The sequence below is a fragment of the Ornithodoros turicata genome, chromosome 1 (genome assembly GCF_037126465.1).
Source record: "Ornithodoros turicata isolate Travis chromosome 1, ASM3712646v1, whole genome shotgun sequence".
In the NCBI taxonomy this organism is placed as follows: domain Eukaryota; kingdom Metazoa; phylum Arthropoda; class Arachnida; order Ixodida; family Argasidae; genus Ornithodoros; species Ornithodoros turicata.
The window spans coordinates 7,820,937-7,840,804 of NC_088201.1; the positions used below are offsets into that span (position 1 = coordinate 7,820,937).

Genomic DNA, 19,868 nt, shown 5'->3' on the forward strand with positions numbered 1-19,868 from the left:
CATTCGTTAGTTTATTATGAAGTTAGTCCAAGTTCGGTGTTTGCATTTTAATGTCCAGGTTAGTCTGAGATCTCCGTTGGCAGTTTCCCGCGCGCGACTGTGCATTTTATAGTCGAATAACATTTCGTTACGATTACTTTGGAACGGGGATTTGATCACTTTATTTCGAGGTACACCCATCATCTTAAATCTTAATCGTCGTCGTACAAATAAAGTTGTTGCTGCTGTTGTTTCTGTTATAATTTTGCTAGTATCAGCAGCTGCTCAACAAAGCGACATTTGAGACGAGTTTTAATCGGTAGGGAGCTTTAAATTGACCGGGAGCACACTGGGCGAAGATGGAAGCTGTCAAATGGTAGAGCAGCAACGTGATGTCTGTCACAGGGCAACCTGTAGTTGTGCGAGTTTGTGTATAAACATATTTCGGTTCTCCTTTTTTGCGAGTTAATTTAGACAAGGGTTAGAACGGGCACTTGTTCGGCCGTCCATGACAGCTTGGGGGTTCCAGAATTTACTGCCTCCAGATGTTTTGTAAGATGTGTTGGAGGGACAGTCCGAGCCAAGAAACCGGACACTTCGACGCAACTATGTGTGCGTACTCCGGGTTGTTCTCGACCCCCTGCGGCGAGGCCAGGCATGGCGTTTTTGGGTCGGTCGCACCGTTTACGGTAACCCGATACCACATGTTGTTCGTCCAGAATCTTTTGGCCCCCAAGTTCTGGGAATTGTCTTCAGACTCTGTCTTTTGGAAAGTGAAAAATACATTATCCTTTTTTATGTTAAGTGGCCAGTCGTGTTGGGTGGCAGGGGCGTGGTGACCCTTTTTCCCGCCCAAGAAAAGAGGGATACCCCGTGAAATAAGTTTTGGAAGCCCCGTTTAACGAGGTTATATAACGAGATGGTTGGAAGAAATTAGGGGAGTCCGGTAGTCGATTTGGGAAGGAGAAGAAAGACAACGCGAACGGGGTAGCAGCGGTTTTCCCGCCGGGGAAGTTTGGGAAGAGTGGCGGCGACACTAAGTTCTGTTTCAAGTAACGGTCGGTTTGTAGTATCGAATGCAGGTTGCTGCATAGAAAGTGGTTGATTGATGTGAAGTGTGCAAGAGTTGTGTGCCACGGTGTGACGTCGAGGGAAACGCAGAAGACACGCCGCCGCAACAAGAAGACGTCTCAGGCTCTTCGAAGTTTCTACGGACTTCCCCACCCCTATACAGCTAAGTGATTTGGATGAGACTGGCGTAGTGCAGTTTTGTAAGAGTAGTCTGAGTTGTAGCTTTGATTGAGAATTTAGAAAGCCAGAATACATGTTGTGCATTTTGTTGGGCGCCTGAGTGGCGAGTGTGATTTCAGGTTCATTGAGCAGAGAGTATCGTTGGGAAAGTTTGTAGGATCGCAGAGGTGGAATGGTTTTAGCGTGTGATATACCTTCATTTCTGTGTTTGTCGTGAAGTATTCAGTAAAAGTGCAAGTTTCATTGTTTGTTGAAAATGAGTCTGGGTTCATTCATTACCGCACTGGCCACAGTCCCTCCACTAGCCGGGTCCGAATCTATACATTGATCACGGGTGTAGGTTTATTCCACTCATTTAGACTCGAACCCGTGACAATTAACTGGCGTCCGCGACAGGACTCGGCAGTAGCAGTGGAGAACTGAGTACGTGCGTGGGTGAGTGAGCTGATTGTGAGACTCGGAGTTGAGTGTGCGAAAAACGGTGGGGTAATGGATCTGCACGAGTTACTTGCGATCGGAAAGGAGTTAGGCCTTGAGGGTGGCGCTTTGAAGGAGTGGGTAGAAGTAGAGCAAAGAGAGCGCAGAGCGCGAGAAAGAGAGCTCTTAAAAGAGCAGATGCTTGCCAGAGAACAAGAGCAGATACGGGAAAAGGAAGCGGCTAGGGCAAGAGCGGAGGATGAGCAGCGAACACTAGAGCTAAAGATCAAGTTGCAAGAGCTACAAAATCAAGGAACGACCGCATCCACCGCTAGCGTCGTGCGAGAGGTGACGAACACCTTACCTGTCACACCTCATCGATGGCTCGCACCTTTCGACGAAAGGCGTGATGATTTAGACGCGTACTTGATGCGTTTTGAGCGATTGGCAACAGGACAGCGCTGGCCGAAAGACCAATGGGCGACAGCGCTTAGCGTATGCTTGAGCGGCGACGCGTTGGGAGTCTTTGCAAGGCTGACTCCAGAGGACTCCGCCGATTACGATAAGGTCAAGAAGGCGCTTCTGCAGAGGTTCCGTCTGACAACGGAAGGGTTTCGGGAGAAGTTCCGCAGCGGAAAACCCATGGACGGAGAAACCGGTACTCAGTTTGCGGCGCGCCTGAGCAGTTTGTTTGATCGCTGGGTTGACCTGTCCGAAATAAAACACGACTATGACAGCCTACGAGATCTACTGCTGATAGAGCAGTTCATGAAAGGTTGCCAACCGAAGTTAGCAATGTTCCTGCGGGAAAGGAAGGCGGGCTCCTTGACAGGTCTAGCCGAACTAGCAGACCGATTTTTAGAGGCTCAGTGTCAGAACCACCTGGGGAAGAGTAGAAGAGATGACGCGGAGGTGCCCGAGGAACCTCGACGGGGAACGGTCATGAAGCATGCACGAGAGCGGGAAGAAGCACGGGGACCAAAGAGGTGCTTCCTATGCAACAGGATAGGACATGTTGCGTCCGAATGCCGATCGCGACCGGGCAGACAACCAAACATCACGTGCTACGTATGTGGGAGGACAGGGCACACATCACGGAATTGTTCCGAAAAGGCATTCGCCAAACCGCAAGCATCGTGCATTGTGGCTCCGAAGACAGACAAAAGCAACACCGCAGAGGATTGCATCCAAGAAGGATACGTTGAGCTAAAGAACGGAGTGAAAGTACCAGTGGTGAACGCTTTTGTATCACCAAAAGACGTGTTCCGGGTAGATGGCATGCCAGTTGTCATGGGAAAGCTTGGAGGAAGTCAGGTTACTGTGTTACGTGATACGGGGAGCAACACGGTCATAGTACGGAGGAGACTAGTCCGAGAAGAGGAGATGACGGGGGAAAAGAGTCCCGTTTATCTCGTAGACGGCACCGTTAGGAATCTACCAGAGGCGAAGATAACCGTGAAGACCCCGTTTTTTAGAGGGACCCTCATAGCAAAGTGCATGGACAACCCCCTCTATGATGTTATCTTGGGTAACATCCCAGGTGTGCGAGGACCGAGCGATCCCGACAGTGAATGGGAAGAGGATAGTGCAGCCGAGAACAATAAGCAGGAGGAGCACAGGGCCAGTGGGGACGCTCGAGGGAATTCGAGTGCTGCGGTCGAGACGAGGAGCCAAACGAAAGAAAAAGAACGTGGGAAGAGAGAACAGGTACCGCTACGAGTCCCAGAAATACAGGGATGGCCGTCCCAACCGGAGGAAGTTAGGAAAGAGCAGCAAGATGACAGTACGTTGACCTGTTGTTTTGATAGAGTAGGACAGACTCTACAATGTCGTAACGAAAAACACACATACGAGTTCGTTGTGAAGAGGGGCATCCTGTACCGAATTTATAAAATGGGAGCAGGAAGGGAGTTTCAGCAGATGATCGTACCGAAGAAGTTTCGGGAAGCTGTGATGAAGTTGGCACACGACGGTATAATATTCTTAGCGATGGGGTCGTGTCACAGGGCAACCTGTAGTTGTGCGAGTTTGTGTATAAACATATTTCGGTTCTCCTTTTTTGCGAGTTAATTTAGACAAGGGTTAGAACGGGCACTTGTTCGGCCGTCCATGACAGCTTGGGGGTTCCAGAATTTACTGCCTCCAGATGTTTTGTAAGATGTGTTGGAGGGACAGTCCGAGCCAAGAAACCGGACACTTCGACGCAACTATGTGTGCGTACTCCGGGTTGTTCTCGACCCCCTGCGGCGAGGCCAGGCATGGCGTTTTTGGGTCGGTCGCACCGTTTACGGTAACCCGATACCACATGTTGTTCGTCCAGAATCTTTTGGCCCCCAAGTTCTGGGAATTGTCTTCAGACTCTGTCTTTTGGAAAGTGAAAAATACATTATCCTTTTTTATGTTAAGTGGCCAGTCGTGTTGGGTGGCAGGGGCGTGGTGACCCTTTTTCCCGCCCAAGAAAAGAGGGATACCCCGTGAAATAAGTTTTGGAAGCCCCGTTTAACGAGGTTATATAACGAGATGGTTGGAAGAAATTAGGGGAGTCCGGTAGTCGATTTGGGAAGGAGAAGAAAGACAACGCGAACGGGGTAGCAGCGGTTTTCCCGCCGGGGAAGTTTGGGAAGAGTGGCGGCGACACTAAGTTCTGTTTCAAGTAACGGTCGGTTTGTAGTATCGAATGCAGGTTGCTGCATAGAAAGTGGTTGATTGATGTGAAGTGTGCAAGAGTTGTGTGCCACGGTGTGACGTCGAGGGAAACGCAGAAGACACGCCGCCGCAACAAGAAGACGTCTCAGGCTCTTCGAAGTTTCTACGGACTTCCCCACCCCTATACAGCTAAGTGATTTGGATGAGACTGGCGTAGTGCAGTTTTGTAAGAGTAGTCTGAGTTGTAGCTTTGATTGAGAATTTAGAAAGCCAGAATACATGTTGTGCATTTTGTTGGGCGCCTGAGTGGCGAGTGTGATTTCAGGTTCATTGAGCAGAGAGTATCGTTGGGAAAGTTTGTAGGATCGCAGAGGTGGAATGGTTTTAGCGTGTGATATACCTTCATTTCTGTGTTTGTCGTGAAGTATTCAGTAAAAGTGCAAGTTTCATTGTTTGTTGAAAATGAGTCTGGGTTCATTCATTACCGCACTGGCCACAGTCCCTCCACTAGCCGGGTCCGAATCTATACATTGATCACGGGTGTAGGTTTATTCCACTCATTTAGACTCGAACCCGTGACAATGTCATCGACTTCAAAAGAATCAGGAGATTGGCATCACGTTTTTTTCGGAACCATTATCGTGAACATCTTCCCGTCAGTATAGACGACCCTCTGTTCACAAACATGTGACGTCACGAGAAGACTGGTTCGAGGCTATATTTCGCTGTGGTGGGCAAGGAGCGGGACAAACGCGTCCTCTGATAGGCTGATAAAGCTGATAGTGCCCACCAGCGTGCTTTGCGCGGAGTCGTTACGTAATCAATGACGTAGGGGCACAGGTCGTCTATACGAAGACCCCTTGGTGATTCCACTAATAATGTGGCCAGTAAAGCTCAAACGAACAAGGCAACACTTTTTTTTTTCTCTATTCACCGTTCTAATGTTTGTGAAGCAAATTGTGGTTGATACAGGAATCATCATCTAGGCCGCACTAGAGACGTAAAATTTCCGGAAAATTTGAGCCTCGGAAAAAATTTTCGTGATTTTTCCAAAAATTCGAGAAAAAAAACTGAACATAATGAAGATACTGTTACTAGTGCATATTACTTGTTTAGTGACATGTATATACGGGGTGTTACCCAATAAAAATTCACCCGTGCCAGCGTGCCGTGCTCCTACGATTACGCTATGCATGCTAGCGAAACATTGCGTTGTCTGCATATAAAGCTCTGAAGGACATTCAGTCCCTGTAGATTTCAAAGGGATCGCAGTGCAAAGCTATGATGCAAAACGTACGAATCTCGTGTTCAAAACAATCAGGATGGCGGTGCGAAGTGCAGTTGAGAGACTGCTCCGCAGACGGTGACTTGTCGCTTTGTCAGAGATGTCTCCGTGTTTTTATTTGCCCCTTTTCCTGGGGTTTGCGATTCGCACAAAGAGAAATGCATCCAACGTTCGATCGACAGCGGACAAACTATTTTACAAAAATGCCACGAACACGGCGATTAAAGCAAAAGCGGTGAATGACGATGGCGATCTTTCGCCGCTGCTCATCGAAGTACTTTGCAGGCTGAATGTGAAACCAAAACTCTGGTGCCTCACAATGTGCCGGCGCACGAAAGACGCCATCTCGAATTTTCGAGGTTTTATTCCACCTTTGAGCTGCTGAAAAAAATAAAATATTTCCGGGTTTGTTTCCCTTCCTTTACATCTCTAGGCCGCATTCCGCACTGGAGTTCTTGCTGCCATTAATTCCGTTCACCGCAACTGGAGTAGGTAGGAGCACACCTGAACCTGAGCAAGGTGTTGTGGGTGAAACTTGGGCCAGACAGGCGGGATCGTAGAGATGCTCAAGGAGCACGAAACAAGGCGTTTTGTTTGCTGCTTTGTCTGGCGGCGAAGACGAATAAATTTTTAACTCCCCATGGGTGAACTCTGTAGCGCCTTGTATGTAGTATGCTTGAGTAACACCTACACCGGAAGGGCATACGAAACGAGTCGGAATATTTTTTGGGGCAGGAGAAACAACAAATAATCATGCGCATGCGAGGATGGTTCAGTAAACAACCTTGGAACATAATTTACATAATTCCGAACTCTTTATCGTATTTAATATTTTTACTGCTGGTGGTAGTGCACGTCGTCTACTCTACGTTGTTTTTTTATTATCTTCTTATTTATTTTTTATTATCTTCTTATTTATTTTTTATTTTCTTATTATCTTCTTATTTGTTTTTTATCTGTTTTTTGCGACCTTCGCGTGGTACGTGCAAGCACGCGACAACTGATAAACACGGCTGCCCGGCTTCATGTTTGCACCAGGGAGGAGCAACGGTTAGTCATCCGTTTCCTTATGAGCGAACCGTCCCGCCGTCGCATGAAGGCGCAATATGCACGGTATAGTTCTTGCATACGACGAAAACCCGAGACTAGGGCAAAGTAAAGAAAGACGCGCGCAAGTACAAGTGCGTCTTTTTGTTTATTTTCCCCTATAGTCCCGGGTTTTCGTATTGAACCACCCTCGTGCAGGCCGCTTCGCCTAACGTACTGAAAATAGTATTGAAATATCAGCTTGTCTGAAAATTATGGAATCAACGTTTTCTCTCCTGGGGGAACTTTTTTGCCATGATTTCCGAGCGCTTTTATTCATTTTAAGTCGCGAGCAACTGAATTTTTTTTTATTTGAACTCCGAAATTTTCAAACCAATCGCATGGTTTTTTAATTTCCTTAATTTTTTATTTCCTTTTTATTTCTTATTTCGTTTTTATGTTTTCATGAACGGATTTGCCTTTTCCCACTGCAAAAGACATTTCCTACTACTCGGAAAAAAAAATTGACGCGCATGCGCTATACCTCTTGCATTGCGCCTCTTTTTTTTGGGGGGGGGGGGGGGGGGGGGGACTTCCGAACGAAGCTGAAACATGGCCGACGCGGGGTGATGCTCATATATACAATTCTCTTAAAAATCGAACTTCCGAAATAAATTTCGACGTCGTAAAAAAATAAACTTCACAAAATCAACGCGTCGAAATAAATCTCTCAAAATCCATCCTCTCTCATTTGTGGACAGCCGAAACTTTCTACGTCCGCGTCGGAAAATAGTACGCCCTTCACTCTTGGAATGCGTATTCATCAGAGAATGACGATTTCGCTCTACTGGAAGTTGGATGTGTGCACATTCTCCGTGACTGCGTACTTCGTATATTTGGATTTCTACCTTTAAGGAGAACAGTAAAGAAGGGGATGGATTCGAAGCGTCAGCTAGCTATGTGTTGCCATGCATCTACCACTTCCACTTGCCATAGCGATACCACCGTGACTATACGTAGGCAGGATATCGCCGAGTTTGGGGAGAAAACAAGGGAACGAACGAAGGAACATATAACGCATAATGTAAAACCCCCAGACTAAGGAACACGAAAGGACAGACACAAACACGAAGTCTTCGACTTGTCGACGAAGACTTCGTGTTTCTGTCCTTTCGTGTTTCCTTGTCTCGGAGGTTTACATTATGCATCAACTTCACCAGCTCGCTTGCTTCTTAGCCATCTTTTCATAAATATATAACTCTAATCTCATCATGCCACGAGACCTTTCAGCTTATAGGAATATCATTATTCCATTAGCTCGACTCAGGAATATGTGCGTTATCCTTGTATTCATACGCGTCATCGTCTGCACTTTCAAACTGCATATTTTGATTTCCTCAACTATTATTGGAAGAAACATAGTTAATTACGGTACAGATGTGAATATAGAACGTCGATATTGTGGATATCGTTGAACAGAACATCATGTTGCCCATTAACTAACGTACGGCAGAGTTCTCCGCTAGGCCGAACTATATTTTGACAATGTGGATTTTAAGGGCGTCGATTTCTTAAACGGTTTATTTCAGCAGATGGATTTTAGACTAGAGGTCAGAAATCGAAAAGGACCGCTACAGTAATTTTCAATGCCATTTCATGTAGGGATGCTGTGGTGATGTACAGCTGTTCGAACATTCCATTTAAATTGTACAATCGTGTTTTATCGGTCAAATATACGTATGGGAATACGCTTATTGTTCTGTAAACAATGTTTTACAGTGCCTCGGAAAAAAACTTTTTTCTTCTATTCTTGACGAGAGACGGCGCCACGTGTAGCGTCCCGAAAACTCTTCCTGGCGAGGCTCCGATCGACCGCATGCACCGACCAAAGCTCACTCGAGGTAAATAGCGCTGACCCCATAATTTTGCGACGAGTAAATTTTGTAATGCGCTTTTTAATACGTTAGATGAAACACCCTGTGTAATAGATTTCTAAAGTAACACAAGATCAATGACACGAGCGCCCCTTCCAAGAAGTCTGACCCCTTCACGTCTGAAAGCAGCATGTTTGCTGCGAAGCTCGACAGATCGATATCCATATTAGATTAGCGAACAAGACAGCACCCTTTTCTGGTACTTGGTGGCTAATTTGCGTGTCTCTGGGTCTATTTAAAAAAAAAAAAAAAATGCATGATTCGGTAACTACTTTAGATCGCACGTATAATCCGAATATGTATTTGCATATTTATCTAAACCGATAAATCAAAGCAGTCGTGCACGCTCCGGTTTCTTGTGTCCGCTGCTAGGAATTTTCTCCGTTCTACCGCAGAATATTCGCCGGGTGGCGAAGTATAGATAGCTCGCGTAGAAGCGACGTATCGGTAGCCCATACAATCGTGACAAATATGAATATAGTTGTACATGCGAATAAAATCTTATAAGCAGAAATGTACTGCTCCACAATGCCTACAGCACAAAAGCTCGGTTAAGACTTCACTCGATTCTTAGTTGTAGTTGTCCAATAATCGAATGCACCTCCGGACGAGCAGTTTTATTATCCGGCTATATTTCGCGATTCATTGTTAGCGCCGCGATGCAACTATGGCTATGAGCGTCCTCCTGCTATGTGTCGTCGTACGTATACCAAAACTGTGAGAAGTTTCGCTTTTGTCGTCTGCTTACACTGGCGCACCCAAGCGAGGGGCGTCTGCCGCGTTTTTATGCTGTCGTCTGCGCACTCATTTTTGTGGGACGTTCATGCCCCGCACATGAAGTGCTGCGAGAACATCTGTAGGATCACGTGATATATCTCAAAACGTTTCACTTAATTCTCATTTTTCATATCTTTGGGAATATTCCACTTGATGTCCCTACTGTTAGATACGCGGAAAGGCTGTCCCTTTTTGCACCCTTCTGCTCATCCAAAATGGCGGTGAAAGTAGGACAAAGTAATGACTACAGTGTAGTAATGACAGTCGTATTTTTTCTACTCCGAGACTCCAAAGAGCATACTACGGTTGTCGCGTGCATTGTGCACGAAGTGTCCTTGTTCTCGAGCTGGAAATCTCAACTTTCGAAATCCCGCGTGACAAACGGAATGAGCTTTCGGTTTTCTTTGAACCTCCCAGGTGACCTCGCTTCAAGGAGACATTGCGTTTGCTCCTAATGTGTACTTCCACTCTGGTGGCTGCTTGTTCGCGACTTTGTTTTATGACCCAGTCCGATTCACTGGTTTTCGATCACGTTTCGTCTGCTACGAAATCCGTCTGTGTTTCGGGTTACTTTACGTCTGTCGCTGTCAAGCGAAGGTTATGCTCCGGCAACGGCACATTTTTATTCACTCTGGGATCGACGCGTTTGTAATGTTACCGTCGTAACCGGTAATTATTAGCGGAACAATACCGATGTTGAACGACTTCTAGCGTCGTTCCAGTCGCACGTGGGGGTTATATCCGGCAATGATCTTTCTTTCTCATTAATTGTCTTAGCTGCAGTGACAAAAGTATATGTATTAAGATTGGGGGACAGTGCCCCGGCCATCGAAACCAGCGTCGTGTCATTAACCAGCAGGCTATCAACTGGCGCCGTGCGCAGCGAAACGAGCATCAAAATATATACTTTGGTCGAGCCGTCTAGATTAGTCTTTTATTTGTATATATATAGATTATGGTACCAGGATTGTTGCGGGGTTGAAATCGTCCTAAAACGCGGTAGAGTTGGGGTGGGGGGAAGAGATCTGCTCGCCATCTGGCAACCAATGTCGCCGGCACCACGGCGTGATTCAGTGCGAGTCAGGAAATGGACAGACACTTCGATCGTCGTCCCTTTTTTTTTTTTTTGTGCTTATGTTTTTTAGTTCGCCGACGACGCGACCTCCGGACATGGACCCCAGCGTTGCCATGACGACGCCACCACGCATGGGCTGGCCGTTGACGCCAGTTTTGTATTTGCCGTCTGGGGAAGTATGGGGAAGTGCAGCCGTTTGTTTGCTCTACGCACGACATGAAGACTCGCAACATTGTATCAGCTCGAACCATAGGGACGAGTTGGCGAGCGATAATTCGTCCGGCGTCTGGCACTGTAGGACGTAAACTGGCGCAGGTTCAAATTCAGTTCTTCTATGGAGTCTGTGCCAGAACTACCTTCATATTCGTATCAATTTTCTTTGCATTTTCGCGTTATTTTCCGCTCGCTCGGTGATAACGTTAAATGGATCTCATGATGTCGATGCCGACATAACTTTCATAAAGATGCGTGAAAATTGGGATCCAGAAAAAAAAAAAAAAAACGTGATCTGCCTCCGTCGACTCCCGTGGCTTAGGCTTACGTTACAAAAGTCTGAAGGCAGACAAGGGCAGGATTCAAAGCCACACTTGGTTACTGATAAAGTGCGGTAACCGTTATGGGGGCAGCACTATAGAGTGCACATGACTAGAAATTGAGACGCGTGGGTTGGAATCCCGCCGCTGTCTGTCTGTTTGTAAAATGGCAGTGTGCTTTCGTTTTTCTTGGTGGGTTTTTCTTGATGGAATTATGACGCTTTGGTACATTGATTATGCATGGCATGGCATGGCATGGCATGGCACTGCACGCTAAGGTAATGAGGGGTGAAATTGTTTTCTACGGGTCGTAGTCGGCGAGATAGAAACCCTTGAAGAAACCCGAGCTCTGACGTCAGAAAAGTGTTCGCAAACCACTTTACTGTTTGCAAACAAGAGGCGCCATCTGCGCACCCACGGGGTTGGTGTGAGCAAAACACACTGAACGAAGCGTGTGAATGCTTTCCGCAAGTGCGACATCGGCCCTTGTTGCACTGCTACACCGCTTTCGACTGTCTCCTTCCACAATGCCCGAATAATATAGGGCTCTGAAGGAATCAGACAAGTTGTTTATGAACGGTATACAACATGACGATCCCTCTGCGCTGCACATCCACAGCTGGACAGCCCAACCACAAAACATGCCGCCGATCACAATCGCATTGTAGTTTATATAATATTTTCGCCGAGCCAGTTCACTGCTCATACGATGTAAGCGTACAAGTCACTGGAAGCGCACAATTACTTCACCTTAGGCGTGCTGTTTGATCGGGGCGTTTCTCAAAACTGCGCTAATTCGCTACCGTGCACCGATTCGTGTTAACGTCGGTTATTTGTACACAGATTATCGTGAGGGAATCTCACAAAGGCGATATGTCAGGGAATCTTTCCGTGTAACTGCAGCGATGAAACGATTTCTTCGTTCTGCGTTGCGCGGATACTGACGAAAAGTGATTTCGTCACCTCTTTTCCATCGGGTTTGTGTGCCCGAAGGATACACGGCTTCGCGGCATGCCCACTTTGCATGAAAACAGCGATCACACCCCATTTCAAAACTGCGGCTGTTCAGCAAAGCAGGCGCTCTGCTGACTGCAGGGCGAGTGTGACGTCAGGCGCGCACACTGGTCTATTGGTTCTCGGAAGCACGTCACCCCTGCAGAGTACGTCTGCCGTGTGACGTCACCATCGGACGAGTTTCGGTGCCCGGTTATTTTCTAGGCTACCGCCTTTGTCGTAAAACTTTCAATACAGGCTCCCATTGATGCATACAACCGTTCTTTTTCGTTTATACCGCATAGCTTAGAGTTAGTGTTGTGTGTGCCATCCAAAGCCAATCTGAGGTCACACGACAAGTTCTCCGTCCTTGTCGCTGCATTTGGAATGTGGGCTACGTCTTTTGGCCGAAGGCTTGATGGATGCCTCCTTGTCCATGTAGCTGTGTGGAGCATTGTGTTGGCAGGCCGCGACAGCGTAGCGGCAACGGCTCCTCCCGTACGGGCCTTGCTCTCTGTCTTCAACCAGGCTGATTGAGTGCAAAAAAAAGGACTCTGGGACGGATGCATTCGAGGTTCCAGAGGCACACGGAAGTCACCGGCCCATTCCCCTTCGTGGCTCTCGCGAACGCCAACAGTGAAGAGCGCGCTCAACGAAAAATTCGATCCAATCCCCGCTGTGCTGTCTGGGGTTTTCCCTGGGTTTTCCTGCAGACTTTCCAGACGAATGTCTGTACAGTTCGCCTTGAAGTCGGCCCAGGACGCACACTAACCCCCCCCCCCCCTGTCCCCCCACTCCTTCCTGCTGTCCTCTCTTCATCTGTCCACATCTCTACGCTGCTCATAGCAACAGTTGCTTTGCGGTGCTAACACGAAATTAAGAATAAGAAAAAAAATCGATCCTATATGTTTTTCTCTTTCAATTCAGGATTTTATTATTTTTATTAGTTCCAAAGGCCGTACAGGCTTCCTTACTGTGAGGCGTACGTGGCCCGCCCTCACGCAAAAGGGACAAGTCTTCCACTACTACTACTACTACTACTGCTACTATTATTATTATTATTATTATTACTACTACTATTACTATTACTACTACTACTACTATTACTATTACTACTACTACTACTGCTACTACACAATATTATTATGTACTAGGCACCCGCCCACACACACGGCTATCCCGAATTTCGCATTGTAAAACCAGTACTGCGTTCACTTTGCCGCAGAATTGTAATGCGATATCGTGACTTCAAACATCGAATCTCTTCGCTATAAATGAATTAATGACTGGGACGTACGAGGCATTTATTTTTCACGAAGCACTCCATTTCACTAATACGATATATGGTTATACAGGGATTTCTTTCTTTTTTTTTTTTTCTTTTTTTTTTTTCTTTTTTTTTTCTGCTGGGTATACGGATCTGATGGATAGCGGATATACTCTTGGACGTCCGCTTGGCAGTATAACTGCAAAAACGAAATTTATGCTGCTCTCATAGCGTTTTCAGGAATCTATACAGAATATAAAATTATATAAAAAAAAACTGTATCTGATTATATTATGGTGGTAGTGAGTTAGGTTGGATACTCTCTAAACAATGTCCGAAGCATAAATACCGATAAGATCCCAATAAAACGGCCTTGCTTCCTGTAGGATTGCGAAAAATAGGAGGTCCCCTCGATTTTGAGAGTGGGTAAATATCGTGGGCTGATAGAATCCTTTTCAATTCGTAGCATGCCCCGGTTGCGACATCGGGTGACCTATGGGCGTGTTTATGCTGCCGACGCGTGGGCCAGATGTTTGTGCTTGCCACGCTGCTTGCAAGGATGCAGTCTACGGAGACAATGGCTTTAAAGAGAATCGTGACAAGTTTAGAGGGTCGCGGCTGCTTTCATTGAGGGATGTTCGGCAAGAAGTAGGAAACTCGTTACCGTTCAGTCATGCCTTAGCTCGACGTCTTAGCGCAAGTAAAATAGTTGCATAATGCTGGGACTCTCATCTGAGTTTCTTTTCTTTTTTTTTTGTTAGTGCTGCTGAACAACATCGCTTGCTTTCCCACGTATTCTGTATTTACATTTTACGTCTTTTGTTAGTCGTTCAGCTGGCAACTTTTTCTTGGTGGTGGGGGGGGGGGGGGAAACGTCCGGTGACGTTGTGGGCGGTCATCTGTCACGTAAGCCCTGGCAGAGGTTCTTTTCGTGAAACAAAGGGCGTTCTCTTGAAGATCCAACCGAGCACAGCGAAAGGGAGCCGCGAACCGTTGAATCAGGTGAATGACCCACCCTCTTTGGTTTACGTCGGCTTTAGGATAATATACACTGCTGCTGTTTATATAAATGCAGGGTGCCCCCTAATAGCGTGCACCAATCTATATTAAAAAGGACAGGGCGCTCTACGGCGAATAAAGTCGCCAGCATTTTTTTTTTATTGTGCCCGATTACTTCGATAAGACGGCTAACTTTTAACTTGGGAACCTCCTATAGAAGTTGTCAGATTAGTTTCGTGATGTGACCGGGTACCTGCGCTTTGTTAGGCCTACCCGACAAAGGGGCTATTGGGTGTCTTGACCCCCACCCCCTGGCGATTGAATCTATCATTTCGCTGTCCTAATAGACGCCATCTAGTTTTGATTCTGACTCGCTACTATGTGCACGCGAAACGCCGTGACCACACGAACCGCCGGACGTGCTAAGAAATCTGTGAACGCAGACGGCTCCCCACCGTCACTCGCTTTCCAAGTTCATCGATATTCCGTCCGCGACACTGCAGCTATGGCGTCACTCTCTATTTCTGGCGCGTATACTCGTTTCCGCCAGTTTTGTTTCATGGAAAGAAGGTATTAACCGGTGTGCCGCTCGAGTTTACCTTCATCAGTTCCCGTCCTACGGCATTATCTCGAGGAATATAGAGGGGGGGGGGGGGGGGGTTCCTGGAAGCGTGGCGTGCGAGAGAGGATGCGATCGCAGCTGATCTGCTACGATCACGAATATGAGCTTTGTGCGCACCGGAAGTGACCGGGGTGAAAAATTGTTTTCTCCTTCCCGTGCAGTTTCCATTCGTTCGGACGACACCGGACGAAAATCTCGTCCCGTCGCAATCTTCGTCGCATTTCACAGTACCCTCGTAACCCTCGTAAACAAAATCTCGGCGAAATATTATTCCGAGGTGGGGAAATCAGTATCGTGCACCTTATTATTGTTTGCGGAAAGCGGACTTTCCTTTGATTGGGGAATCGCGAACAGCAGACGACGCGCTGTTTGACTGAGCAGCGTATTCGTGTACTCTGTCGTCTGCGCTAGCCCCCGTACTCATAAAGCACAATACGAACAACTTTACTGTCGGCGCCAACGTTGATTAAGCCCTTAGAGCCAGCTTGAGAACGAGTACGGGGTCATCCTCTTTCTTCTTCTTCTTCCGGCCAAGCGTGCTTCGTTGCCTCGGCTGCCTCCACTTTCCGGGGCGTCTTTTGCAGACGGCATGGTGGAACTGGTTTTTGACTTTCAAAATCCCAAGCGCATGTCTGTCGCTGGCCACCAGTATCGGGAGATTGGGTAACCTGCCAGTCGTGAGACAGACGACGGGGTTCTGAGAATGCATCAATGCGGCATGAGTGGCGTCTCTCATCTTGTTATTATCCTTTCCACCTCCATTTTTCTTGAACGGTTGACCTTGAGAGTTCCGACGTGTATCGTCTTTTCGGCTCATCTCCGTTGTTGCAGGCCTTGACAGTTTGCGCTTCGAGGGCGTGCCCCGAATAGAATATCGCATCGCCGCGCGGATAAGCAGGATGTCGGTCGATATTACTGGGCGGGTCTTGGAAGGGCCCCCCTTCTTCTGCCCATCCTTTTTGTATGGCAGTGTGCGGTGAGGAATCCCGGAAGGTTTGCTTCCTTCGGCGCTTGTCAAGCGGACTCCATTTGACGCCCGGCGTCCGCGCTTTTGATATCTATTTATAGCGGAGGCCCCTGCTCTTCTTTCGTATATATATCCGGACGTTTTGTGTAGCTTTGATAAACGGCGAGGCCTGCATTGGACACACGACCACCAATCAGCCCACGCTCTGAAGGGGGCATCAGGTCGTTTTTTTTTTTGTTTTTTTTTTTAAGGTGGTGGTTTCGTTTTAGCTGTCCGAGGTTTGGGACAGCGGGTTCACACTGAAGAAAAATAATTCACGAATGCATGACGCCATTAATACCCGGCCAGTCGCAATTCCTTGTCTCCACTCCCATCTAAATTGTTCATTGGGTCATTGCATGCGGTTACGTCACCATTGAAAGTCACACCAATATTGAAGGCTACTTTCGAAGATTACACTGTGTCATCGAGAGAACATGTGGGCGGGGGGTATTTCCCAATATATTCATCTCTGGGAGGGGGGGGGGGACACCCATATCTGCTGCTTTTGTGGTGTTTTTGGCCTTTCTGGACTGCTTTTTTTTTGGGGGGGGGGGGTGCTGGGAAAATCCCTGCATGTGGGTCACTGAGAACGTGCAGTATGATCAGGTTTGTCTTGTTCATATTAAACTCAGTACAGCACTGACGCTACTTTTCATGCCTCACCGTACTCTTAATTGCAACAGTTTACAATTGAGATGCCCAAGTGAAATGTACCAGGTACACACTTGTGTTTTGAGACCTGGCATACCAAATAATGATAGCCAGGAAGACGGAAGGGAAAAAGACAGGCGGTGGTAGTGCAGTGCGTAGACTCCTCCAGCATCGTAACGAGCGGATGCTCTGCTGGCATCGCTGCACGGTGTGCTGCAGAAAAAAGAAGAAAAAAAAACAAAAGAGAAAGAAAAGCCAGAAGCTAAGGGCTGTTACTAATTTTAAACCGCAGTCATTCTGCTTTTCTTGGGGGTGTTGTGGTTTCATCCCCAGCAGGAGCTTCACGTTTCTGGCTGGGCTTACACTCGCTTGGGAAGTAAATAAATATGTAGCCATTTCTGTTTGCCTGGTGAAAGTTGCTCTTCTATAAACAGTTTGGCATAAGTTTATTGGGAGCAAAAGCTGCACAGCAGGCTGTGCCTTGTTTCTTTGAGTTCCGTAAAGCTGTTGCTGTTGTAGTTAGTTGCACGCGGCTCTGCACAGTGATTTAGTAATTGAAAATGGCAGTTACGAATCGATAGGATGCAATTCGGCGGTAACATTTCGTCGCGTTAGATATGTCGAAGGCATAACGATGGTATTTCTCTCGCTGAGAGCACCTTGTTATATCTGCAAAGCAATAAAAGCATTTCAGAAATTCCTTCTGCTGTTTGCATCAGTATTAACTCGAAGCACTTCATCCACTGGCAGTCGATTTTCGTGAGATCCCGCTGTCTCAAGTGTAATGGAGATCTCCATAAACCATAGATTGAGAAGTTTTAGAACTCTTTACGAGTTAAGTTACCGTGTGAAAATGTAACCAAGTTAATAACAAAGTTCTTCAGCCTGAAATGTAACTTGCAGTTACTGAGTTGCTTAAAAAAAGAATGAGTTACTTCCAAGTTACTTCGGACACAAAATAGCATTACGCAGGTGCAGCGTGCATGAGCAGTTGAGTTAGAACTTGAGTTGCCTGCGGAGGAGTGCAACACGCTTAGAACTCCGTGTGGGCGCACAATGGTTCAGCTTCATTTCAATGGCAGCGGTTTGATTGAATATCATGTTTTATGCCAAAAAGTGCCACGAAGGAACCGGAGAGAAAGCAAGAAAATAGGTGGACGTGAGTGAAAAGCGAATTAAAAGTAACTTGGAACTTAAGGGCAAAGTTACCCGAAAAAGAAACGAGTTCCTCTGAAAGTTATCACGGTGCAAAAGTACAGAGTTAAGTTACAAGTTGCCCAAAAAAAAAAGGAACTTAGTTACGGTAACGAGTTACCCTGAACTCTGCCGTAAACGTAGAGCTCTGCATAAAATGGTGTGAATCGGTCGAGGTTTGTGCCGTTTACGGGTGTGCGTTCTTTGCCTTGTGTGCAGGTGGAATCTGAGCCGAGATGGCAGGCACCACGCCTAATGGCCTTGATAGTCATTCAAAGCCGTACGACACCGACGATCCAGAGACGCAACGACAAATGTGGCGTCCACCAGACATTGAGCAGGACATGAAGGAGATGGAACGTCGAAAGCGTGTCGAGATGATCATGAACAGGTGAGTGGACATGAAACTGGACACACCTGTGGGCAAAAGCCATCCGCTCATTGCTGGTTACTCCAGCTGGTTGCTCCAAGGTTGGGTTGTAGACCGGGAGGTGGTGGGTTCAAACCCTCCCACCCCCTGTGTGCTATCTGAGGTTTCCCCGGGTTTATCGGCAGACTTTCCTGACTGACGTCGGCACAGTTGCCCCTGAAGTCGACCCAGGATGCGTACTAAACCCCCCTGTCTCCCCCTCCTTCCTGCTGTTCTCTCGCTCAATCAGTTGCTTCGCAACACGGGACTTAAAAAATAAAAAAAAGTGAACACGAACAACTTCACTGGTACTGGCACATTCAAACAATTGCGAAAGCGTCCTCCTGACTAGTTGAATCGTGCATTAACGTTTTCCAGAAATTATATCATATTAATAATTTGGCTTCGTAACATAAGTATCACTCCTTATTGGAGAATGGCTGTAAAATATCTTACGTATTTCAATAAAGCATTGCCACCGACTCTTCAAAGAAACTCTTTAAAAAAAAAATTATACATGCTCCCCTTTAAGGTCTTGCGTTGGTCACACATCCAGCCTGTTGAATACGTGAAAAGAACGGGCCGAAATGTTCCCCGAGCATTAACAACATCGATTGCGCTTTACCTTGCAGTCAAGTTTTTCGAGAAGAACTGGAAAGGATCATTGAGTCTCAGCTCTCCGAGGGATACACACCATCCAACATGGCTGCTCTGCAGCAGGTGACTGAACTTCTCCTTCCACATGCAACAAAACAGTCTACTTTGAGGGGTGGCCGTGGACTGATGCCCGTCAACGACGTTCGAGGAGTGGACGGCTTGCGGTACTCCAAAGGGGAACGCCTGCTGAGGTGCAAATTGGCTGCTCTCTGCCGCTTGCTGGACGCCTACGGCTGGACAACCACAGCTTTCAACCACGTCACAGTAAGAGCATGTCGTGGTCGCTACAAACGGGCATGTTTTACGCTGTTTCTTAAATCAGTTCTTCTGGGCTTATGCTGTGGGGCTTCTCAGCAACTACGTGATTGATGATTGACCTTTTGAGTACTGGAATTGGCATAATTTCAGGCGTATTAGCCGTGGCTCGTGCGCGATTTTTTTTACTCACAGGCGCTCTGCGGCTTATCCATAGACCCTGATGTTTTAGGGTTCAACCTGATTTTTCCCCCGAATTTGCACCCCGAATTGAGGTTCGCCTATCTAGGGTTAAACCCGCTTTCTACCTTCAAAACTGCACCTAGGCTAGGCACCTCGAGGCATCGACATACTAGTTTCTCACAAAATATGCGACTGGCCCCTTACTTCTGGCACCCTGGAAAAACGGTACAGTGAACGTTTATTCTACAATAATGCCCGATTTATCCCCGAACTCAGTCTGATGGTAACTTTCTGCCCAAATTTGCACGAATTTTCGACATCAATTTAATTACCCGATTTCTACCCCCCAATTTGGAAAAATATAAAACCCAAAAACTTCGGGGTCTACTTATCCGCCAGTGCGGCTTATCTGATGACTATTTTTTCCTGGTATTTTCCCCATATACCGCTTTTAACGAAAGGGCCGACAGTGTCTCACTCTCTGGAACAGCACTGCCCTGCCGATGCACGCGAACAGTGCTTAACAGGGACGGGTCCACATTCGAGTAGATTGATCTTCCTGGTGCATTCCCCGCTTTAGCAGCTTTAACGAAAGTGGTGACACTGTTTGGCGTCTTCTGGAAGACCACTGACCCATCAATCCATGAAAAACGCCCAACAAGGGCACAATCCGATTATTGGTAGAACTCTAGAGCTGACCTCCTTT

The 19,868-nt window shown here is 47.0% G+C and overlaps 1 protein-coding gene across 6 annotated transcripts in view; it reads left to right on the plus strand.

The window, feature by feature from the left end:
- LOC135377425 (protein hu-li tai shao-like) overlaps positions 1-19,868 on the plus strand; it is a 57,627-nt gene that overhangs the window by 21,864 nt on the left and 15,895 nt on the right. For 5 of the 6 annotated variants that reach the window (XM_064609815.1, XM_064609819.1, XM_064609820.1 and 2 more), the window contains exons 2-3: positions 17,878-18,049; positions 18,700-18,988. In XM_064609815.1, coding sequence (XP_064465885.1) covers positions 17,895-18,049; positions 18,700-18,988 — 444 coding nt within the window. In that variant the 5' untranslated portion in view covers positions 17,878-17,894. Of the gene's footprint in view, positions 1-8,441; positions 8,506-17,877; positions 18,050-18,699; positions 18,989-19,868 lie in introns of those variants that run through there. The other variant, XM_064609816.1, reaches the window with a different exon arrangement.